We start from the raw sequence: 25,750 nt of genomic DNA, 5'->3' as shown, positions 1-25,750 counted from the left end.
TGTGCCCTGTTAGAACATTCTCCAGGTGATCCTTTCCTCAATCCTGATCCCTGGGATGGATTATCTGCTGAGGAACAATGCCTTGGTGATGTCCCCTGTCCTCAGTGGCAGATGGGCAGCCAGCATCTTTGGGAGTGCTGCTCCAGGCTCAGGTGGACCCCCAGGTAGCTCCTGGCACTGTCAGGTCCTCTGATAAGTGCCAGTCAGGCAGGTGGATTAAAAACCTTATTTAGCAGCTGCAAATCCCTCAATCCCTGAGGTGCTGGTGCCACACATTTCCCTGTGGTGGCTGTGGGGAAGGTCAGAGGGGACTGAGGGAGGCTGGAGGAGCAGCTGAGAGCGGGTTTGTGCTGTCAGCCAGCTCTGTCTCCTCGTTAATGGCTCAGCAGGACGTGGCTGGCTTGGCTCAGACCTGGCAGCACAAGGAGCTCCCTCCCTGCAGCTCCTCTGGCACTGAACCTGTCCTTAGTGACAGCCAGAACTTGAGAGCAGGAGCCATCCAGACCCTTGTCCTGCTCAGGGCATGGAGTCACTGTCCTGCTTTCCTTGTGGGAATTGGGAAATGTGTGATGCACCTCTGCCCGTTCAGAGGAGCCATCCAGACCCTTGTCCTGCTCAGGGCACGGAGCCACTGTCCTGCTTTCCTTGTGGGAATTGGGAAATGTGTGATGCACCTCTGCCCGTTCAGGCTCCATCTCTGTGGTGCTGCAGATTGCCCACAGAGCCTGGGGGCTCTCCTCCCTGGGGCAGGAGGGTTTCTGCTTGGTTAGCCTTGGTTATAACCTGTTTAACCCAGCAAAATTTTTCAACTTCATTTGAGGTTTCTTACTGTTGGAATCCAACATGCAAGGAGCGCTCAGAACTTTGGGCCTGGAAGCCAAAGCTTAGAATTAAACACAGGATTTGATCTGAGACCTTGGAAAAGGCTTCCAGACTTAGGTGCTAGAAGTGAGAATGTGGATTTGTAGTTCAAGCAGAAACGTGTTAAGCTAAAACTCTAAACATGAAAGTTTAGAGTTTTAGAGTTCAAGATATAAAAATAAAAGTAATTAAAGGGTAAACAAGAAGTTTAGAATGCAGTACTGGGAGTTTGTGTGTCATAACATGACTGGCTAAGAAAGCTTACACTGTAACATGAGTCCATAAGATGAAATATTTAAGGATTGGGTCAAAAGCATTAATATCCTTGTTAGCAGTGTTTTATTGGTCAATAAATCCTTAAAAGGTCTTGTAACTAGGAGTCCTGTGACCTTCTAAACCATGTGGTGAAGATGTGAGCTGAACTCACCCTTCCTGCCTGTGTAGAAGATAAGGAAAACAAATCCCATGATCTGAAACACCTCAGAAGTCCCATTCTCGAATTCTTTCAAAATTCCTCACATTTACAGTCAAATTTGCCAAGGCTGAAACTTAAGGATGGATCAGCAACTCATCAACTACAATAGTGCTGTTTTTCATTTTCCATCTCTGGGGGTAAATCATGTTGGGGAGGTGATGATATTCAATCATGAGACCATCACTTGGAAAGGGGTTTGCTCATCCAGAGCATGATGAATTGATTTTTGGGGAGGACAGCTTTCTCCCATGGATGAGTTTGGAGTATCCTCACAGGGTTTCTCTTTGAGAGACTTTGCACCTTTTTGATGACAAATACAAAGTACCTGTAATGATCATCTGAATTTATGGCTCTGCAGTGTTGTGCAAGGCACAGTTTCACTGTCCTTTAGGGTTCAATAGAATATTATGTGCTTGATATTAAAAACCTGCAGAAATGTCAGGGCAATTCCAGGTTGTAGAAAAAAGGCAGTCACTTGGAGGAGTAGACAAAAAAAAAAGCTTTATGTAAACTGCACAATGCAAGAGAACTTAATATGTCCTCTTGGGAAAGAGTTGGTTCTTGAAAATACAATGAAAAGGAGTAAATCACCTCCCTCAGAGGAGAAATCCATGTGAAAGTTCAGTGTTGGGACCCTCTTTGACTTGATGTCTTCCTCTTCTCATCTCCCTCTGCACTCAGAGAGAAAAGAAAACAAAGCAGGTGAGCTTTGTGGGTGGTTCTGTGTTTCTTTTCAGAAGCTCTCATCTGTAACCTTTCCAGCTCTTTTGTGGATGTTTCTCCCGAAGTGTTGTTCCCTTCTGCAATTCCAGACTTCAGTCTCCTGTGAACAGGATTTGTACACTTGTGTGCATTCACCCAGCCCTGCAGCCCTGATGGGTTTGGTAGAAATTAATTAGGGATCACTTCATGCAGCTCTCCTGATTTTCACACCCAAACCACTCTCTGAGTGAGCCCTGCTCTTCCTCTCCTTCCTCTTCTCATGCCTTTTAAAAAATGGATGGTGGAGACTGTGAAAAGTTTAACAAGGAAAGGAATAAAAAAGGTTTATGTTTGAGTGTTTGCATCCATGCTGGGGACAAATCCCTGCTGGGCAGGAATGGGGCAGGAATGGGGCAGGAATGGGGCAGGAATGGGGCAGGAGTGGGACAGGAATGAGACAGGAATGAGGAGCAGCTCTCCTGTGGGGAAAGGCTGGGGGTGCTCACCTGGGGAGGAGAAGGCTCCAGGGAGAGCTCAGAGCCCCTGCCAGGGCCTGAAGGGGCTCCAGGAGAGCTGGAGAGGGACTGGGGACAAGGGATGGAGGGACAGGACACAGGGAATGGCTCCCAGTGCCAGAGGGCAGGGCTGGATGGGATATTGGGAATTAGGAATTGTTCTCTGGCAGGGTGGGCAGGCCCTGGCACAGCTGTGGCTGCCCCTGGATCCCTGGCAGTGCCCAAGGCCAGGCTGGAGCAGCCTGGGACAGTGGAAGGTGTCCCTGCCATGGCAGGGGTGGCACTGGATGGGCTTTAAGGTCCTTTCCAACCCAGGACTGTGTTGGATTGTGTGATTTTTGGGATTCAGCTTCTCAGGAAGCAGCCAGTGTGGGAATGGAGGAGGCAGGAGTGCTCCAGCCCTGTGGGCATGAAAACAGGTGTTTGCTATGGGAAAATAATCCCAAACAGCCAGACCTGTTTCCCATCCAAACTCCAAACTCCTACCCTGATTTTGTTGGCCAGGGCACTGGCACTTGATGAGTTTGGCTTTAATCTTTGGCCCTTGCACTTTTGCTGTTCCAGGATTACCAAAACTTCCTGACCTGCTGAAGGAAATGTGTCTTCAGGGCACCTTGTCACACAAAGCCACTGCCTGTGAGCTGAGAAATTGTTTGCAGGCAGATGATCAGATCTGGGCGCTTTGTTTTCTGCTCTCCCAGAAAGAGCAATATCAGATTTTTCCCCCCCCCTTTCCCACAGTGACAGAGCTCAGGAGCAAATGGGACTTGTCACTCTGTATTCCCTCCATCATCAGGAGCTGCTTCCTGCTGCTCTCTCATGTCCCAGACAGTAATAAATCACATTTTCTGAGCCCAGCCAACGTGCTGATTTGCAAACATGAAGTAGCAGCTCATAAGAGAATGCATTTCACATTTGTAGGGAGCAGACATTGCATTAACCTGGAGTGGTGCAAATTGCAGCAGCAGTGAGTGAAGTGAAGCTTTGCTACTTCAAAGTTCAGTGCAGACTTGATGTATGCAAAAGTAATTAAAACTCAATTTGTTGTGTTTTCAGAGGAGACTTCAAACACATTTGACAGAGAAATCACGTTCCTTTATATCACCAGGTGTTTCCAATCTTGTCATTTGCCCATTTGTCACCTTGGATTTAGAATGAGAGCTCGTACTTCCTAGGAGTTTTTTGCTCAGGCAGTGATCACCCAGCAAACTTTGTAAAAATAAATAATTTTATTTATTAACACCATTAAATTTATTATAATAATTTCATGTATTAAAATGATATATTTAATTTATAATTTATTATAAATAATATATTTTATTATTATATATAGATTTAATTATATAAAATTTATATAATATACAAAATTATATATAATAAACATATAGATTTAATTTATTATTTAATTTATAATTCATTAAGTATGAATTTAATAATTGATAAAGAATTTTTCTTTATTTTTAGAATTCGAAATAATTTTATAAATTTATTAATTTGTTTGTTTGTTTGTTTGTTTGTTTGTTTGTTTGTTTGTTTGTTTGAATGCAGATCCCTACCTGCATTTTCCAGGATTGTATAAAATGGGTCCAAACTTCCTTACAGCTCTTTGTGTTGTGTTTGAACAAAGCAAAGAGCTCCTACTATGCTGATTTCCATCCTTGGGGATATCTATTCCCAAAAATGCCACTTCCTCCTGCACCAGGGTTTCTTTTCTGAATTCTCTTTGTGCTTCAGAAATCCTCAGCTGCCTCCTGGGCTGCTCCATCCCTGCCAGCACAGGGCAGGCTTTGCTGGGCTGTGTTTTACACCCTGCTGTGGGGTCAGCAGTGCTGGCTTTTCCAGAGAAGAGCAGAAGTGAGCAGCAGATCTGGTGAAATCAAGATTTGAAGTTGGATTTTTGTGTGCTCACAGCTGGCCTGCTGCTGCCCTGCCTGAGGCAGGAATGAGATGATCTTTAAGGGCTCTTCCACCCAAACCATCCTGGGGTTCTCTGATTTACTGTGGTTTAAACCCTGGTTTCTTGCCTCAGAACTGCCACCCTCATTCTCAGCTCAAAGCATTTGACTATTGGAACAAACAGCCCTGGGATGATAAATTGTCCTTTTCTCTCTCTCTCAGAAGCAAGACTCGATTTTAGATATTTAGTTTCTCTCCCTCTCTTCCTGTTTTTTATTCTTTGAATCAAATAACCTCCTACAGTTCATAGTAGAGGTTTTTTTTTTCCCCAAATTACTGATTCCCAATGTTTTCCTAACCACTTTCACCATTCTCTTTCTCTGCTGTTTGCAGTGAGATTATCCCTACATGGCTTCCAGGAAAACTCAGCTCCATATTTTAGCAGAGGCAAGGCAGAACAATTCTGTTTACTCCAACCTGTCTCACATCCTTTCCCTGTTTCCCAGTGAAATCTGGATTTTTGGAGTTCTGTGGAAGGAAGCAGCCTTTGAAAAGCTCTGGGAGAAACCACAAAGAATCATTTGTGAGACCAACAGAGAAGGAATTGGGGCAATAAAGGAGCAGAGTCTTTTAGAGCAATGAAATCATTATTTCATAGGTGTCATTGTTCCCATGTTGTGGTGGAGCCTGAACCCTCCAGGCATGTGAAGGTCTCCAGAGATTCCCAATTTTGTTTGCTGCTGACACTTTTCTCCTATTCCTGCTTCTCTTCTTGGTTGTTCTGGATGCTTTATGATCCATTTTTTAATAAAACTCAGGTTGAGCCACTGATGTTATTTTGCCATCTCTTCCTAGAAGGAAACAGCTCTGGACTGTCCTTCCTTTTCCCACAGGATGCTTTGAAAGTCTTAAATCAGAGATAGGTGCAAAGTGGACTAAATATTGGGGTGAAATAAGGAAATTACAGGCATCCATCTCCCTGGGAGGCTGCAGGATAAAATGGGAAAGGGAGCAGCTCCTCAGGGCCCTGCCTGCACCTTTCTCTCCCAGTGGAGAAGCTTAAATAGAGTTTTTCACTGTGCTGTGAAGGTGGTTGGGAATCTGAGCTGAGCAGAATTATTTTTGTTAAATGAGAAAGGATTTGTTTTCTCAAGAAATCCTTCCCATCCTGCCTTCAGGGGAGAAAAAGCACAGTGAAATCCTGCAGCACCTGTTCTGTCAGGAGCACTTTGCTGTCAGAAACCTGCCAAGTTTTATTGACCAGCAATCCCAAACCCCTCGTGCCTGGACGAGGAGTGAAGGCACCAAAGTGCTGCTGCTGCTTTTGTGTAACTCAGAGCTGAGCTCATTGCAGGTGTCAGGTGAAAATATTGATTTAGTGCAGATCTCCTGCTGCACCTGAGTTGAGAGCTCTGCCTGCCCAGCCCCTTCAGCCTCACCCCAGGTGTTTATTTACCAGGAAAATGTGGAAAATAGGGAAGAAAAGAGCTGTGCTGTGTGAACATGAGACCTGGATGGGAAATGTGGACTTGCAGTCACTGAGCACTCAGAGCTGTTTGGTTCTTTGGTCAAACCCTGTGGGCTGGAAGGAACAAATAAATCCTAATCTCAGGTGTCCCTCAGGTGGATTTAGCCATTTCCTCACATTATTTACCACAGGTAGGAGTTGTGAGCATGTGCAACATCACTAAGGCTGCAGTGGCTTTAAAAAGTATTATGGCTGTGAAAAACGCCAATCAGCTGTTTTTAAAATTTTAGAAGTTTAATAGTAATAAAATGGTTATAAAAATAGTAATACAGTTAGAGTAATAATAATTTGGACAATTTGAATTAGGACAATATGAGACAATAAAAGCAAAGAGTCATGGACAGTTCAGGTACCTTTTCTGGACAGCACGGGCCTGAAAAAGGACCCATGTTAACAAAGGATTAACCCTTAAAAACAACAGCCTGTTGCATATTCCTACATCTCATACATGATGCATGAATTCCATTCAAACACAGGGTTCTGTCTGGTCATCATCAGCTTCTTCCTCTGAATCCTGACAGCACCTTTGAGGTGGGAAGAAGTTTGTTTCTCCTGATAATGGAGCAATAAATTCTCTTTCTCTCACACATTTGGGTGTCCTGTGGCTGCTATCTCAGTGCAAGTCCTTTCTTTAAAAAAAGTATCCTACACAGCATAGTTTCTATTTTAACATTTTTTATAACTTAAAAGTATATTTAACACAGTACTTAAGAGAATTAATACATCATTACTTTCTAACACAACACATATAATATTCATTTTAATATTTGCAAAAAGCCAATCATAAAATACAGACATTTTTCACAATGGCATTGGAGCATTTGGGCTAAATAAACCCCCCCAACCCCACACAATAATAATTGTGCTTTGAGTATGGAGAAAATAGCATTTTTCCTTTTCCCTGGGAAAAGCCAAATAAATTCTGATAGCGTTTTCTAGACTTATTTGGTTTTAAGCTCCTGCAGCAGCTGTTTAAAGCTCAGTCTTTCAGAGCTGGGCAAATGAAGAGGAACTGAACAGGGGCAGCTGGGCAGCCTGGAGACCAATGACCCTGCAGAGCCTCATCCATATCCCATTCCCTAAAACCCTCCAGGGAGCTTTTCCCTTGTTGGATAAACCCCAAGAGGAAGGGAAATGGAGCCAGACCTGAATTCTGGCTCTCAAACCTCCTGCTGTGAGTGGGGACAAGCTCCAAGTCCCTTCAGCAAATGCATTTGGAGTTGAACAAACTGATTTTAGCTCCCTTCAAACCCTCTGGGGTGAGGAGTTTTTGTAGGATTTCCTTGCAGAGCTCTCAGTGTTTGGCACTGGGATTTGTTCCAGGCAGATTGATTGTGCACCTGCAGAACATTGTCAAATATTATGGGTGTGTAAATTTTTATCAATATTAATTTTTTATTTCTGTGAGTTACAGCTTCTCTAGGAAGTGGCTGTCTCAGGGATTTTAAATATATTTGTTCTTTTAGTGCTGCCTTTCAAGTGCAAGATTTTCCTGGGTAAAAAGGGAAAGAAGGGAATGAATTTGTGCTGTTTTTAGGGATCTCAGCCTCTGGTTTTGATGTGTTATCTTTGACATGAGACTGCAGTGACTGCATGTCACAGTATCACTTATCAATCACATTTCAAAAGTTATTTTCAGTTTGATTGAAGGATAAATTAAAACAGACTCCTCAGTTCCTCTTTTTTAATTTCTTTATACCTTCAACTTTTGATTTTGGTGGTTTTTTTTTTGTTTGTTTTTTTTTTTTTGTTAACATTTTGACATAGAATCATTTAGGTTGGAAAAGCCCTCCAAGATGGAGTCCATTAACCCACCACTGCCATGGCACCTCTAATCCATGTCCCCAAATGCCACATCCACGTGGCTTTCCAACACTTCCAGGGATGCTGATTCCACCTCTTCCAGCAGCCCCTTCCAATGCCTGACCACCCTTCCTGTGAAGAAATACTTCCCAAAATCCAATTTAAACCTTCCTTGGGGCTGTTTTCTCCCATGCTGAAATGTTTCCAAGGTATTTTGAAAAGCCAAGAAATGAAAATGAGAGCTCTGAAAAGTAAGGGAGGAGGTTTGCAACTAGGAAATAAATTTGGATTGCAGGATCTAAGAGCTGTTTGAGGCAGGTGAGCAAAATATCTTTTTTCAGAGTATTCCACAGGGAACATCTCAGTGTTTTAAGGGGGATTATTTTAACCAAGTGTCTTAGAAGGGCTGTGAAAATGAAACAAATCAGGGTTTTGCTCACAAAAGGCTTTGAGTACCGAAAAAGGGTAATTTTGCACTACTGGAATTGGAGCTGTAATTCCAGGTTAAGAGGTGCTGAAGCAAAATTTGGGACAAACATTGCAGCTCAGCAGGGCAGGCTGTGTCCTTCCACAGAATGCTTGGGGGAAATGCAGTTTGCATTTGGGTTTGTTTGCTTTTGAGATTGAAACTTGTTATTTATCCAGGTAAGAGTGATGGAAATTAGTCAGGCGTCCCCTGAAGGGTATTTGAGCTTTTCAGTATTTTATCCAGGGGAAATATGAGACTCATCCCTTCTCTCTGGTCACTTTTTGCTCACATCTGGGCTTCAGAAGGATTGGGATAAGGGAAGGTGTGTGAGGATAAACTCCAACATCTCCTACTCTTTGCAGATCTTCTTGAGTTTCAGCTTAACTCCTTGAGTTCCTCAAAAATCCAGCTGAGCAAACCACACCTTCTGTTGCTTTCCCCAAGCATCCCAGACTTTTCTTTCCCTCCTTTTTTTCAGCCTCCTGATGGAGGAATCAGGCAGAGCTGTTCATTTCCTGGGAGCTGTCCAGCTGAGGGGCAGAGTGTGGGATCAGTGCTCGTTCTGGGCTGGCACATCCCAGTTCCAGGGATGCTGCTGATTCCACCTCTTCCAGCAGCCCCTTCCTGTGAAGAAACACTTCCCAAAATCCAATTTAAACCTTCCTTGGGGCGGCTTAAGGCTGTTTTCTGTGTGCCTTGGTGCTTACATCAGACAAAATATCTGTGAGTCCCACAAGAACCAAGGTTGTGCTGGAGCTCTGGAGCTCACCTCTCCATAACCCTGAGCAGGGATCTGTATTACAGTTGGAAAGATCTTGGAAAACCAGGTTAAATATATGTCTGTGGGTATAGTTTTATATGGTTTTTGAGGATGTGCATCTCCCTTTGGGAGTGGGTCCATTCCAGCTATGTGGAAGAGGTTTTACAGCAATTTCTGTGAGCCAAAGTTTGATAAGAGGATCCAAGCTCACCCCTGAGAGAATTTTCTACCAAGGTCACTGACATAGAAACCAAGAAAGAAAGAAGGATAAATAAGAGAAACTTGCAATTGTCAATTCCAATGATCACTTTGTGACCAATGAGTGGAGTGCAAACTTATGAGCTTTGTCAGAATGTAGAAAAAGCATGCATGTTAGAAAAAAACCAGTTTGAAGCCTTCTGAAAATGGAGTGTGTTGCTTTGTATTGCCTCCATCTCAACTATGACACACCTGCAACAAAAAAATCATCATCATCATCATCTGTGACCGTGTTCACAGGGGTTCTTGGATGAGGGAAGAGACCAGGATCTGACTCCATGTTTCAGAAGGCCTTATTTATTATTTTATGATATATATTACATGAAAACTATACTAAAAGAATAGAAGAAAGGATTTCATCAGAAGATTAGCTAAGAATAGAATAGGAAAGAATGATAACAAAGGTTTGTGGCTCGGGCTCTGTGTCTGAGCCAGCTGGGCTGTGATTGGCCATTAATTCCAAACAACCACATGAGACCAATCACAGATGCACCTGTTGCATTCCACAGCAGCAGATAATCAATGTTTACATTTTGTTCCTGAGGCCTCTCAGCTTCTCAGGAGGAAAAAATCCTAAGGAAAGGATTTTTCATAAAAGTTGTCTGCGACAATCACCATCATCATCATCATCGTCGGCATCATCTTAACAGAAAAAAATTCCAAACTAGTTTTCTGTTCTCCCAGAGTGGAGGAACCTGGAAAAAGCCATTTATTTTGCTTTGGCTGCAGAGTTTTGTGTGGGTTACAGGAAGAGATAGTTGGGAGTGCACGCAGAGTGGTTTTTATGGGATAACTCATTAGGCTCTCTCCACTTCTCCTTTCAAGCGGAATGTTGGCAGTTTGGTGTGGATCAGGCACAGCTTGGATTGGAAGATCCTGGAGGGTTTTTTCCAACCTCAGTGACTCTGGGATCTCCGCAGGCTCTCAGTGCTGTGCCTTCCTCTCATCTGCCTTTTAGTCCCTATCTTTAAAGCCCTGGGGAAGTTCCTTTATCCCTTTTTCAGCCGCTCTCAGTTCTCCCAGCCCCTCTCTGCCCCCGGGCTGCTGTTACACATTTCGGCAATCACCTCCTTTCTTTCCACTCCTGCTTTTTCAAAACGCTCCTGCAGCCGGGCTGGAAACGGGGATGGAGCTGAGCATTATCCCCAGTAATCCTTCCTCTGGAGTGTGCCTTGATTTAAATCCAAGAGGTGTTACTGAAGTCACAGCTCCAGGCTGCAGACACGGTACACGTTGATTCATGGCTTCAAGCTCAGGTTCTAAAGGATTTCTTTAAAAGCCAGTGTTAAAAAGCAGTTTTAGGATGTCATTTTTTTTGGTCCCTGCCAGGGAGGTGGGGCCAGCTTGGTAAATACTTTCTGGTTTTGGGTTTGTGCTGCTGTCAGGTTCTCCTAAATAAACTTTGTGTGAAAAATGCATGCGTTTTATGATTGGCTTTTCGCAAATATTAAAATGAATATTATATGTGTTGTGTTAGAAAGTAATGCTGTATTAATTCTCTTAAGTAGCGTGGTAAATATAGTTTTAGGTTATAAAAAATGTTAAAATACAAACTATGCTATGTAGGATACTTTTTTAAAGAAAGGACTCACAATGAGTTAGCAGCCACAGGACACCTAAAACTTTCAGAGAAAGAGAATTTATTGCCCCATTATCAGAAGAAACGAACTTCTTCCCACCTCAAAGGCACTGTCAGGATTGAGAGGCAGAAGCTGACACTGCCCAGACAGAATCCTGTGTTTGAATGGAATTTATGCATCATATATAAAGTGTATTAATATGCAACAGGCTGTTGCTTTTAAGGGTTAATCCTATGTTTACGTGGGTTCTTTTTCGGGCTCATGATGCCCAGAAAAAGGTACCTGGACTGTCCTTAACTCTTTGTTTTTATTGTCTCATACTGCCCTAATCCAAATTGTCCAAATTATTATTACTCTAATTGCGTTACTATTTTTTTAAACCATTTTATTACTACTAAACTTTTAAAAATTTTAAAATCAAATGATTGGCGTTTTTCACATTTGGCACTGGAAATCCCTCCCAAAAAAAGAGGATTTCCAGGGTCTGGTTTTATGGAGGTTGTCCCAGTGACTGCCCCAGTTCCATCACACTGGGACTGCCTCCCCCAGAGGGTTTGAAGGGAGCTAAAATCAGTTTGTTCAAGTCCAAATGCATTTGCTGAAGGGACTTGGAGCTTGTCCCCACTCACAGCTGGAGGTTTGAGAGCCAGAATTCAGGTCTGGCTCCATTTCCCTTCCTCTTGGGGTTTATCCAACAAGGGAAAAGCTCCCTGGAGGGTTTTAGGGAATGGGATATGGATGAGGCTCTGCAGGGTCATTGGTCTCCAGGCTGCCCAGCTGCCCCTGTTCAGTTCCTCTTCATTTGCCCAGCTCTGAAAGACTGAGCTTTAAACGGCTGCTGCAGGAGCTTAAAACCAAATAAGTCTAGAAAATGCTATCAGAATTTATTTGGCTTTTCCCATGGAAAAAGAATAATGCTATTTTTTTCCATACTCAAAGCACTCTCTCAAGTATTTGCAGTGGGAAAACGATTTGAAATTTGGCAAAATATGCATTATTTATTTTTTTCCCTCACTGATTTTGTAGTTATTCTGTCAGACCTTTCTTGAATTTGAGTAAAGGGGAAACCTGTCAGGGCTTGTACCCTTACTGTGACAAGTTATCCTTGTCACTGTAAGGGTAACTTGTGCTTTGTCTCAAGTGCCATTTTTTGCAATATATTCAGCCTTGTTCAGGAAAATCTGCAGCTCCAGAGTGCCATTTCCTAAAGAAAACTTTCTGCAAACAATCATTCCTCGGTTTTCAGAGCAGAGCTTGAATAGCATCCAACAAACCAAGCTGCAGTCCAAGTGTGAAACAGGCACAGATGAAATCAAATATTGAATAGTCATTCATGAATGCTGCACACTGAATTGAGGGAATCCTCCTCCCACCCCTCCTGGCATTTCTGGAGTTGTGGGATGAAATTTATATCTTAGGAATACATGAGCTCTTGCTGAACCCTGCTTTTCAACATTCTTCATTTTTCACTAGCAGTGCTTGTATTTTTCAACCTGGCATAGGAACGGGATGAATAATTAGTGTCTTCATGGGTGAAACAGCCTTTTTTTTTTTTTTTTTTTTTTTATTTCCTGAGGGTCCAGGACTTGAAGGGGGCCCAGGAATGTGAATTATACTAAAATCCATTGCTCTTATCCCTGTTCCAAAGGCACTGCAGGGACAGAGAACTGAAAATAAGGAATTAGGTCTTCCAGGTGTCTGCTGGGTATGGAGCAATACAAGGTAGGAATGTCCCTGGATCATTACTGCTTTTAAAGGACAACAGGAGAAACTCTCTAATTCAAAAATCCACCTGGGATTCTCAGATACTCTCCTGGATATTCTTGTGTCTTTAAAATTCAGATTTATTTGGATTTTGGAGTCATGGAAGGTTTTGGCTTGAAGCAGCAAGTGCCCTTTCCTCAGAGCTGGGAAGAAAAAGGAAGAGCTGATAATGCATTGCAAAAATTTAGTCTATTATATAAATTACACACAGGCTGACAAGTTCCTCAGGTCAACTTAATCTGTTTTCTCCTGTGCCTGGAAAGAGAAAACGACCATTTAATTACTGGGGAGAAAAAAATGATCCTCCTGATTGAGAGAGTCACATGAGTGCAATTTACCCTATCCTTCCATTCATTTGAGGGACATGGATGCAGTTCAGCCAGAGATTTCAAGTTTAATTTCAAGCCGGTTATTTCACATTTAATTGGGTGGACACAGAGTGACAAAACCCCCAACGTCCCCATCCAAACAAAACCTTTGTGCTTTGTTGGTGGTGCTGTAGGTGACAGAGTTGATCCTGCTTTGTTCTTATGTGCTTCATTCATGTTTTTCCTCTTCTGTGGTTAAAATGATCCGTGTTTAACTTGGCATTCTGGGAGGTTATTCAGGAATTTACCAGAGCACAGGTTCCCCATCCCTGGAAGTGTCCAAGGATCACCCTGGGACAGTGGAAGGTGTCCTTGCCCATGGCAGGGATGGCACTGGACGAGCTTAAAGGTCCCTTCCAAACCATTCTATGATTTTCCATGTATATATGATTTTCCAGGAACTATTTCCACGATTCCTGAAGCTGGGACAGAGGTGCAGCAGGGTGCACTATCCCAGGGTGATCCAAAACCTGGCCAGGAGTGGAGAACCTGTGCCAGGGTTTGTGCTCTGGTAAATTCCTGAATAACCTCCCAGAATGCCAAGTGGATGGATCATTTGAACCACGAAAGAGGAAATTCAGTGTCAGCCTAGTTTAAACCTATTTTATTCAGTGTCGGCCTGGTTTTCGTTCTCAGTCTGGAATCCCAGGATGATTTGGGTTGGAAGGGACCTCAAAGCTCATCCTGTTCCATCCCTTGCCATGGCCAGGGACACCTTCCACTATTTTAAGAAGGCCTGTGACAAAAAAAAAAAAAAAAAAATACCCTAAATCCTGTCTTTAGTTTTAATATTGGGAATATTCCTTCTGGTGAAGTAGGGAGGATTCCCAGTGCCCGGGGCACAAACCCGTGAATTATTCAATGAATAATTCATGAGGAATGGGGACCATTATCGGGTTTGTGTTCCCAAACAAACACCAGCCTTAGCACATCTTCATCGGACCGGCTCTGAAGTCAGGCAGCCACTTAGCAATTAAAACTTTAATTGCTCCACAATTAAATTGGCAACTACAATGTAATTAGCACGCAGGGTTTAATTTGGGAAAGCCAGGCTGTGGTTGAGAGGCCCAAGGAATGTGTGCTGGGGATCAGGGCAGCAAGGGAAGCTGTTCCCTCTTGGATTTCATGGAATATCCCCCAGCGTCGTTCAGCTCCAACTCCTAGGACCGTTTTTTCATAAGAAAAGCTTAATTTCATGAAGCTTTAGTGAACCTCCCAGAAATCCTCACAGGATGAGGTGGAGCTCTGGTTGCCCAGAGCAGCTGTGGATGCCCCTGGATCCCTGGAAGTGTCCAAGGATAAAGAACCAAAGAACTGGGACTTGGGGGCCTGCAGAACCCAAAATATTTTGAGTTCTCTGTGGTTAAAGGGATTTTTGGAGCTATTTCTGTTGGGAGCAGGCTGGTGGGTTGTGAAGCTGTCCCCTCTTGGATTTCATGGAATATCCCCAAGCGTCGTTCAGCTCCAACCCCTAGGACCAGTTTTTCATAAGAAAAGCTTAATTTCATGTAGTTTTAGTGAACTTCCCAGAAATCCTCACAGGGTGGGGTGAAGCTCTGGTTGCCCAGAGCAGCTGTGGATGCCCCTGGATCCCTGGGAGTATCCAAGGATAAAGAACCAAAGAACTGGGACTTGGGGGCCTGCAGAACCCAAAATATTTTGTGTTTTGCGTGGTTAAAGGGAATGTTGGAGCTATTTCTGTTGGGAGCAGGCTGGTGGGTTGTGGAGGCATCGATCTCTTTTATTGACCCTTAACTCTGGTCACCTTCTCATGTTCATCCTGGGAAGGGAATGGCTGGAGCCCTTGGAACTGAGGAACTGAAGGCACTGAGATTTTTATTTTATACTCTGTTTGAAAAATCATACACATTGTTATGGAATAGCTTCTTACAGCTGACAGAAAACTGCATTGTTTGTATGCCAGCTAATGCTCCCCCAAAATCAGCTCAAGCTGTAAATTAAAACTAATGTTGAATTCAATAATGCTCAATATTTGGACTGAAACGCAGCATTTTCTGATTCTCCTGCCTGGAGAGAAGCATCTCTTGCATTATTTAGTGTTTGTCTGGTGGAGATGCCAAGGCAAGCTGCAGATGTATCTCCATTAATTGATCAATATTGTGTTGTGTTCCATTTGGTTCCTTTGTCTGCTTGATACAGCAGAACAATTTGTTTGCTCCATGGAAAACTGCACTGTATGTACAGGCTGCCAGGTAGGAAAAGAAAATGGGAAAAATCCTACAGCAGTCCCTTGAACTTTTAATTCCATAAAAGGTGAATTTTTCTCATGGTCTGGGCATCTTATGGTGAGGTGTTTAATGTTCCAGATTGCTCAGTTACACAGCAGGGGAATGGGAGGCTTTCTCCAGGATAATAAATTGTAATTAAAGAGCACATTAATTACCGAACCACAGAGCATTGTTTTATCTAATCTCACTAATACCTGCAATATCATGCTGGGAAATCTTCTCTTTACTTTTAAAACAAGTATTTAAGTTTCATCAGCAGTGTGTTTCTTGTGCTCCCCAACGCTTGGGAATAATGTGATCCTATTCCTGCTCAGAATTGCCCATCTTTCTTTGGAACCCATGAGCCAAAAGGCAGGTAAAGTAATTTCCTTTGCAGGTTTTTGTTGTAGAGGTTTTTGCAGAAAAAGCTGCTGAAACTCAGTTCTATTAAACAAAAAATGACATTCTTCAAAATGATTTAGGAATCTCTGAAGCGCGGGAAGCTCCACTAAAGGCTGATATTGCTCATTCTTGAGATAAACACCTATTTTTGTTCTTCTTGTTAGATTGATACTTAATATGAAGAAATGAATCAAACATTTATAAAAATAGTAATAAAATTAACTTGCAGCGAAGATATTTGAATCCCCCCAACTCTGCTTCTGTATCACAGAAAGCACTGCTGCCATTTTACACTCGCACAGCCCAGGTAACTTTTAGGCCATAATATTTGCCAAACACCCGTTTTCAGCTTGATAAATAATCACCTTTTCTGACCTAAATGAGTCTGTGTTTCAGTTCTCTGATTGTATTCTGTGAACCCTGAAGCTGTTTCCCAGTTTTGGGTGCCAGGGGAGGTCTTGTAGTGACTGCTATGATTTGAAACCTTTGCTCTTTTTCCCAATTTTTTTCTTTTGTGGGAATAATCCCATCATGTCTGTCCCCTCTTCCTTCTCTTCTCCTGGCTCTTGTTTTTCAAATCTTGCCTTTCAAACCCTCCAATATTTAAAAGATGGGTCACTTCCAACCTCCCAGGTTGGTCCTGAGCTCCTTTCTTTCCATCCAACCTGGGATTTTAACTCTTCCTCACACATCCCAGCATGATGCAGATAAGCTGATAAAGCAGATTTCCCCTCATAAAACCAGATATTCAGAAAGGCAAGGGGTGGAGAGATGGGGATTAAATAATAGCCACGGGTCAGAGTGATTTTATTTTCTATGATAGTTCTGTTACTCATGGATGAGTGTTCTCAGGGAAAATGACCAAAATTACATCTCACCGCCGTTTTTGTATGGGGTGTAAAAGACCTAAATCTTTTCTTTTATGAACACAAAAAATTGGGGGAAATTTCACCAGGAAGTCTAAAAGGTGAAACAAAGTTCACACTGAGTTTGGTGTACTGTATGTCCTGGCTGTGCAGATGCTCTGTAGGCACAGAGTTTTTGGGAATTGGGAGTGGACCCTTATCCCCAATGTCTCCAGCCTCATCCCACAGTCTCAAGCTGTGCCAAGGGAAATATAGGTTGGATATTAGGAAAAAGCTCTTTACACAAAGGGTGAAAAAATTCTGGAATGGCTGCCCAGGGAGGTGGTGGAGTCACCATCCCTGGATGTGTTTAAAACCAGACTGGATGTGGCACTGGGTGCCAGGGTTTATTTGAGGTATTGGGGCTGGGTTGGACTCGATGATCTTGGAGGTCTCTTGTGACCCAACCCAGAGATTCTGTGAATTCTAATGGGCTGCAGCTGTGCAGGACAGGTGAGTGCTATCATTAAAGATAATGAGCCACTAATGAGCCCAGGGGCACTGACCAATCCCCCAGGAGCAGAGGGCACACAGGTGCAGTGCATCAACATGAGGGGATGAAAGGTTGGGCTGCAGCACAGGAGGGGCAGTTGCTGGCAGCCTTCTGGGGTGTTGGGGTGTCACTCTGTGTGAGCAGATGCCTGAAGCCTTCTGACCTGGTAAGGTGTTACTGTGTGTGGGGTGAAGCTTTCTGATATTGTTTGGTGACACTCTGTGTATTGTGGCCCTCTCAACTGTGACAATGCTCCGCTAAAAAATGCTCAAGCGTTAAAAGTTTCTGCATGCAGTAGTTGGTTTTAACCTTTTTCTGAATTTATGTGCTCTTCTTCATAATATAATTAGTTTCTTTTGAAATTGTAGGGCTCTGGTGTTTTTTTGTTCACAGTATGGAATCCCAGGATGGTTTGGATGGGAAGGGACCATAAATCCCATCCAGTTCTACCCCTGCTATGGGCAGGGACACCTTCCATTATCCCAAGCTGCTCCAAGCCCTATCCAACCTTGCCTGAAATCAAATAAATTTTAGAAGTTAAATCTCAAAAAACATTTGCCTTCCTTTTAAAGTGTCTGCAATTATTTAATTGCCCTTTTAAAATGGTTGTTCTCTCTTCTTTTTCTCACAGATGGGAAGGTTGAAGTGACAAAAGAGGGAGTGAAGCTCTGCACCATGGGACCTGGCAAAGTTTTTGGGGAGTTAGCCATCCTCTACAACTGCACCCGGACAGCTACTGTCAAAAGTAAGAGCATTTTAGATGTTTTTCTCAATCTCTTCACTTGGAAGCTACAGCCTATTTTATGTGTTTCCCTTTCTCAGTGATTTCAGCTCTTTAGGGCATGGATTTTGATATGGGATTTATGTGAAGGAGATGCAGAGGAAATGCATCATTCAGTCTCTCAGGCTGGTCCTACCCCATCCAGAGCAGCCTGAAGCTTGCACCACAGTTTTCCTTGCAATTCCTGCTGGATCTCATGATAACTATTTTCTTATTGCCTAGAAGAACCTTTCTGACCTGTGCAAGTCTTTAAGGGAAAATCAGTAAGCCAAGCTAAGCTTTTGTTCAGGACAAGTCATTGTTTTCCCACTAAAATAAATCAGGAAAAAATAATCTGGAATGTACTTGACCCCCTGCTCTAAACTCCTCAGCACTTCTCCTGTTACCTGTTTTCTTTTATGAATGTTCTGGGCAAAAGCTTAGCTTGCACAATTAAGCAGGGGAAATAAATCACATTGCTATGCATGACTTAAATGGGTTTTTGTTTGCATTCAGATGCAGATATAGGATATCACAGCTCTCCTTGATCTTGAGAACAAGAGTTTATGGTGGTGTCTGAAGCAGAGAGAATAAATAGTTGTGTGGTTTTAAGGTGCTGTGGGGGAGGAGTTAAAAGAGCACAGATGGTGCAGAAAAATCCAAACAAGAGGTACAAACTTGAATAATGCAAACTTGAATAATACAAACCAGTGGTATTTTTGTGCCAGAATAATGAGCCATGCGAGTCCCTGCTCAGAAGAAAGCTTTTTCCAAATATCTAATTGTGCTTTAAAAAAAGAGAGACGAAAAGAACAAATGGGCAGGAATGAGAGAGCAGGAACAGTAAGTGGATTATTTTCTGCAGGATGTGCTGTTCTCTGTAGGGCTCAAGGACATGACTGATGTTCTCTGTTCTCACCTGTGCAAACCTTGCCTTTTCACAAGTGCTGGGGACCTCAGGTGAGGGTGGAAATTCAGGGAAGCAGCAGGTTTGTGTGATAAATACAGCTGGGGAAGGTTGGGCAGAGCAGAGAGAAATGTCACATCCTAGAAAAGGCAGTGAGGGGCTGGCTGTTGTTTAGTTCCCCTTAGGAATGCAGAACTGGAGGGCAGCTGAGTGGAATCCCACAGAACCACTCTGTTCCTGTGCTATTCCCACCTGCTTGTGCAAGGCCCTCCCACTGCAGGTTTCCTGTATTTTTGTCCGTTACTGCCTTTTCCACACCCTTCTTGAACAAACCTCCAGCCTGGCATGTGGCATTGTTGTCCCAAATCCCTTTGTCCTGGCTAAACTGGGGGCAGGAGTAAAGTCACTACTTAGAATCCTTGCCTCAAGGAAAAGGAGTCTGTGTCCCTTGCTCCTTTCTTAGCAGCATTGTGAGTTCTGCTGGGTTTTAATCCCTTTCCCAGGGCCAGCAAGGGACCTGGAGGAATTTTCTCTGTGGTTAGTGCACAGATCAATGAAGTTTGGGGTGTAATGAGCTTGGGGAGCTGCTGCAGCTCACTGTCACTGAGCTGAGGGTGTGGAGGTGCTCACATCCCCTCTGGGCATGGTGTTGCCTTAGCTGGTCCTACACAGCTTCAAACAGCTGCTTGTTCCTTTGGGAAATGAGCAATAAATGTGCTAAATCCCTAGAAAGGTGAGTGCTGGTGGTAAATACTCCATTAAGCCCTGGATCATTCCAAGGTTTACTTTGGGAGAAATAAAATTGGTGATTGTAGTGAGGACAGACACTCAGCGCTGGTGGTGAAGAACTGTTAGGGAGCAGCATCCATTTGGAGGAACTCTCAGGGCTTCCCAATTTTGAGGAGAGAGCTTTCCATCATCTCCAGGGTGTCAGGAGTGCGTTTTGATGGGCTTGCCTGTACTTCATTAGGAGGACATTAAGTGCTGCTTTCTGAGGATGAAGCTGCAGCAAAGGCTGAGTGAAGGATGGATTTATGTGGGTGTGGAGCTCTGTGTTACAGCTGGGCCATAATGAGGTGTCAGCTGAGTTGACATCTCCAGCTGGAACTGGGTTTTATGTGTACCCTGGCTTTGGTTTGTAAATAATAAAGATTTTAGTGTCATTACTCACTGTTAGTGTACACGGGCTCTTCAGCTTGTGCTCACTCTGCAGGAGCAAACTTCAGCTATAAATCACTGGAGGAAGGGCTTTGTCTTTGCAACAGAATTTAGGAGGCATTAAAATTTCATCATTCTGATCTGACTCCTGTCTCATAATGACCTCTTAATTAAGGCAATCCAGGGCTTTATAAAGCCTGCCCCAGGAGCACTATTAATACTTTTTTCCCCTGTCATTGCAGTTTTAAATAAAAGCAGGGTGAAGTTTGAGTTCAGGCAGGGCATGGGAAGAACCCAAACCCTTGGGTGTTGAGGAGCACCAGAAAACACAGGGACACATCTCCTGACATGTGGCCTTATTTTTAAGATAAATATGCAATTTTGACATCTGTTTGGTTATTCTGCAGTGTTTGCTTTACATTTCCAGATATCTGTAGAGGGTTTGGGGGGTTTTTTTGTTTGCTTTTTCTTCTTCTGGTAGAAACTGGTCAGTCTGCTCCAAGTGTGGAATTGTCAAGGCCTTCTGACTCCTTCATGTTCACAGATCCCCTTCCATTGTACACTCAGTGAAATCCAAATCAGCAGTAATTCCTCCCTCTCTTTGTATTGATTATCCAGAGATCTCAAGTGCCTGCATGCAAACCTGGATGCTGCTTGTAATTCAAAGCAGAACCACAGACTTTTCTCCCTGATTCCAACAAATGATTAGGTTCAGAATGAGGAAAACACCACTTTTTGTGGCTACACATAAAATGATGTCTGTGATCCTCTGTTTTTTAGAGACATGGTTGGATAAAAGGGCTATGAGAGGTCAGCAAAAAAAGATAAAGACAGAAATCCTCTCAGATGAATTTGGGTTGTGTTTAAACATTGTGATTCTTCATTTTGCTAACAAGATGTGGGAGGAAGTGAAATTAATCTGCTGTTAATACTGGGCAGGAATGCTCATTCCTCTTACAGAATGTGTGGAACAGATTTTTGCAGGTGATTTGTGGAAGGAGCAGATTCTCCATCCTCTAAGGATGTTCTGCTGATTTTAGAAGTGGTGTAACACCTGAAATAGATTCTCTTGTGGGCAAAATTCGAACGAAACCATCCCTTAGAAACATCTCTGTGCGAGGCTGACGATTTCAGGGGAGTTACACTCCACACCAGCTTGTGCTTTCAGCAGAAATACTAGCAAAGGAAAAAAAAAAATAAAAAGCAAGCAGAGGCTGAAGTTATTAAACTCTAAATTATGTAAATCCTTCTGCTGGCCCTCAAAAGGCAGCACAAGAGTCCCTCAAGCTGCTGTGCTTGCCAGCTGCACTAATTGTACAAAACCCTGTGCAGCACAGAGGGATTAAGGCGGGAGCTCGGCTTCTCCTTGCCAAGCCTGGATGAGTTTGAATTTTCATCTGCTGGTTTTTGTTTTAATGGAGAGCTCTGCACTGCTTGCTGCAGCCCCAGGAATGACAGAACCTTCTGAGGAGCTTGGTAACACGGATAATTTGTGGGGGAAAATGAGGCAGCAGCGAGTTGCCAATTAAAACTGCAGAGACTCGTTAAAAACCTTGCAGAAGGATTTTGGAGGAGAATACCTGAAAGCAACAATTACAGGAGCCAGGGTAAAGTTTGTTCAGCTCTCCTTAAAACACACTTTGCAAGGAAGTTGACTTTTAGATACTCAACTGTTTGATTAAAATCTCTGTGATATTACATGGAGATAAGAAACCCGGGCGGGCCCAGCCAGTCTGGTGTGCCTGGTGGGAGATAAATGGAATATAAATGGATATATCCTGGAAGAAAGTAATTTAAACTCACCCCTCCACTGCCTGTATTTTACTGTGACCTTTACAGGTCTCGCAAGTAATGTGACAAAATGGGATTGGATTATTCCTCCAAGGGGATGATAATGAGAAAATGATGTTGAGGACAATGGACAAGGTGTAGCAGGAGTTTTTTTTTTCCCCCCTCTCTTCTTCAGGGTGACTTTTCTCTGGCTCCTCATTTCCATCTGGAAGTTCTGGCATCATGAGCAGCTTTAAGACTGGGTATTTATTTATGGGAAAAACTTTCAGTCTTAAATCCATGTGTAAAAACCCCATAGACCTGTATGGCCAAGCAGATAGGTTAACAATAAATAACAAAGGCCTGTTTGTTGTGTCTGATACAGAAGGAGGGCGATCACCATTCCAGAGAAATGAAGTGTTTCTGTTGTTCTGGAGTACTTGTGGAAATAATTTTGTTGATATTTTTCACATTGATTTAATTGTAGAGTGGACTGAGCTGAGTTCTCATCACTTAACCATGGTTATAAGGAGATGATGGCTTTCTCTGTGCAACCCTTGAAGAATTAGTTAATATTAATAGCAGATGTCAGATAATTAGTTCATAAAAGCTCCCATTTCATCCCTTTTTATCGATGTCACTGAAAACGTTGCTGATGTTTGAAATATGGCCAGAGCAGCTGTGAGAAATGAGGTGACTGAACTTTGCTGTTGACAGTGAAGCTTTGCTTTGGGCAGAGTTTGACAAACAAGGGGGTGCGATGGAATGTTTGCCATAAATATTAATTTATGGGCTCAGTGACATGTGATTAAAATGCAACAGACAACACATGGGCTGGGTTTGCCCCACATTATTTGAAATTTCTCATTCTAGACTATTTTCTGGTGGTAATTGGGGAACAAAAGGCCTCTTGGCACCAAGACAGGCCCAGAACTGATCAAGTTGTGTTTCAGAACCAAAGCCACCACTGCCTTCTGTTTTGTTGGGCCACTTTTAGAAGCTCCTTGCTGACATGAAGCCACCCCAAGCTGCCTTTCCTGCTGTCCATAAAAGCAGAGATCTCCTCCATGGTATTCACTGTGTGACCTTAAATCCCATTTGCACGTGAAAATGATGCAGCAATAACCAAATTGATGGAATAATAATAGTTCCAATAATAATGGAATGATGGGATTCCTATGATGGAATCATTGAGGCTGGAAAAGACCTTCAGGATCATCAAATCCAAGCTGTGCCCACTTTGTCCCCAGCCCAGAGCACTGAGTGCCACCTCCAGCCCTTCCTTGGACACCTGCTAAGAGTGCCAGTATTTCCCCAGTTTGGGATGCTGAAGAGGGCTGGAGTTTACTTGCATTTATCTGAAGTTCCCTGATCAAGATGGATTTCATATTATTGAAGTGCCAGTGTTAAAAGCATTTGGATACCAAATAAATTGACAGAACTGCAGATAGGCTTTTTAATTAAAAAAGAAGGCACCAAACAAGTTCTCTGTATTGCACGTTTGAAAAACTCATTATATTTCATGAATTGTATCTTCTCTGGGAATGGACTGGGAATGGAAGCTTTTATTTATCTTTAGGCTGCAATAAAACCCATCCAGACAACAGCAATGTTGACAACTGCATTCCCTCCTCTGAAGTTATTTGCAAAAGCCTTTACTCCACAATATCAAAGGCAGTAGTGTTTGAAATGGGTTTGCTGAAGCTCTGCCCTTTGCAGCCTGTGCCTGACACCCAGCTGGAGGAAATGAGATTTAAATAGTGTCTCTTTTTTAATTAACTGCAGCAATGAGGAGCCTGGGGAGAGGCTCAGCTATGTTTTGTTAGTTCATTGTTTTTCTTAGGGTAGTCCATGCAGACAGCAGAAGGTGCAGGTGCCACCTTAAAGCTGCCTTGTCTTTTCCTCTGACATGGCCTGGACACCCTGGATTGGTGTTTTTTGATGGGAATTGAGGTGAGCTCCAGACATCTGAAGAGATCTGAACAAGGCAAAACCCTGGCTGCCTTTGAAGAAATAGGATTGCCTTGATTTCTTGTGTTTGCTTTTCAGCTCTGAGGTCACTCTGCATGGCTTGTCTGTAGCAGAGGGCAGGAGCAGAGGCTGATTGGATTCACACAGTGCACCCGACTCACAGCCTGCCTGTTAAACTTGGGTTTTCTTTGGCTGATGAGGGTCACAGGAGCTGCCTGCAGTGGGATGGATTGTCTGAGTGGGTGTGAAAATGCCACGTGGTGGGTTTGTCGGTGTCCCTGTTGCCCGATTGATAAATGACACAAAACTCGGATAAGTTTTGTGGGTGCTTTATTAAGGGCCCAGGGAGCTTGGGGGACTCACGCCCCAAAGTCCGAGCCCCCAAATTCACTTATGGGTGCTTCCCTCTTATACATGCAATTCACAACAAAGTCTCCAAGAAACAGTTCCCCGTTCCCCTTGCCTGGTCACAGACCCCTTGTGATACATTCCTTGGTTCACAAACAAGATCATGAATCCTCTGCTTATCTTATTCTAAGAGCATTGTATGCTGCCTCCAGACAGGTTAGCATTCTTACTTTCCTGCACTAGTTTAATTATTTGTTAAATCCCTAAGACTACCTGCTAGGTTACACACAAAACCCAACACACACTTTCAACGGCTACAAAACTACTTTTTAACAAACCAGTTCACACACAACTCACTATAGTTAAATATTTTGCTAAATTTCATTTCTTTTCCAATATCCCCAGCCCCATTTCTGATGTCCCCAGCCCCAGATACACCCGAGTGCCCACAGCACAGACACTGCTGGGATGTTCCTTTCCCCCATCCCCTCCTTGGGCAGGCACGTTCTCCACTTAAACGCTGTTTAGATCTGCTTGGATCCTGTATCCCCTGTTTGAGGAGTCTCTCGAACCTCTTCAGAGTCCTTTTTGTGCTTCAAATTTCTTCTGCCTCTGTTTTTGTGATCCTTCACCATTTCTGAGCACTGCTGTGATTCTTCCATTGCAAGAGATCCCAAAACCAGATTTATTTTTGTCAGATACTCTGTGCTAGTGCAGCACAGTTAGCTTTATTCTTGGGGAAACAGAGGGAATTCAGGTGTTGAGCTGATTTAAGGAAACAACTTTGTGTGTGAAGGGGAAACTCAGGAACTCGGGTGCTCTGCTTGTGGTAATCAGACACTTCCCTGATTTTTTTTTTTTTTTTTTTTTTTTTTTTTGAGGTTGGGATTGAATGTGTGATATGGTTTTGGTTTTTTTTATTTTTATTTAGATGTTTATTAGTTTGTATTTATATTGCAGTTTCATGAACTGTGAGGTCTACAATAATTTGCTCTCACAAGTTAAAAAAGGAGACTTATCTCCTTATACACAAGGTTTTTTAAGGATAAATTGTTTAATTAAGAAATTACACATATTATTTTTACTTTTAACTTAATATCTAGCTACTTGTGCTCTGTGATGCTGACTTTATCTAATTACACAAAACCCCCCAAACCCAGGAAGAAGGAGGATTAGCTTCTGCCTTAAAACTTCTGCCTTGCTATATATATAGAATATATATTATTGTATTCTAAAACCTTAAACTCAAAGTTTCCCACCATGTGATATTACACACTTCTATTCAAACTCCACACCCACAATCCCAGTTCTATAATTTAATTTTGGAAGCTTCTCCATGGCCTCAGTCTTCTCTTGGGGATCAGTGTTTGTTAACACAGAAAGTCCAAAATTCTCAGCAACCAGGCTTCCAACAGGACACCTGCTTGGAAAAGAAATTTTCCTTCCTGTCCAACCTGAACCTCTCCAAGAGCATCTCCTGGGATGGAGCAGTGTCTGTGTCCTGTTATTCCGGAGCACACCTCTGTGCCCAGGGACACAGGAGCTGCTTTGGGAAGGACTCTGGGTCAACCATTAACCCCCCCATAAATGCTAAACCCTCCTTTGGGTGATATTTTTCCCTACAGCTGGATAAACACGTGCTGGGAGAAGGGAGGGGAGCACATGGAGAGGGGAGAGTGCTCAGGGCTGCTGCAGCTGACAGAAGAGGGAAAAGTGTTTAAAATCCTCTTTATTCTGTGTTGTGGTGTTTGGGGAAGATTTAGCAGCTCTCAAGGGCTCTCCTGCTTCAGACTGGGAGCTTTTTGGACGTGGTCCATTTGGGTGGGGAC

The 25,750-nt window shown here is 43.1% G+C and overlaps 1 protein-coding gene across 2 annotated transcripts in view; it reads left to right on the top strand.

Annotated features, from left to right (window-relative positions):
• PRKG1 (protein kinase cGMP-dependent 1) overlaps positions 1–25,750 on the top strand; it is a 389,824-nt gene that overhangs the window by 162,067 nt on the left and 202,007 nt on the right. For both annotated transcript variants that reach the window (XM_063164082.1, XM_063164081.1), the window contains exon 3: positions 17,639–17,752. In XM_063164082.1, the coding sequence (XP_063020152.1) occupies positions 17,639–17,752 (114 nt within the window). The remainder of the gene's footprint in view (positions 1–17,638; positions 17,753–25,750) is intronic.

This window comes from Melospiza melodia, chromosome 9, assembly GCF_035770615.1.
Source record: "Melospiza melodia melodia isolate bMelMel2 chromosome 9, bMelMel2.pri, whole genome shotgun sequence".
NCBI lineage: Eukaryota > Metazoa > Chordata > Aves > Passeriformes > Passerellidae > Melospiza > Melospiza melodia.
This window is presented reverse-complemented; position numbering and strand designations above follow the sequence as displayed.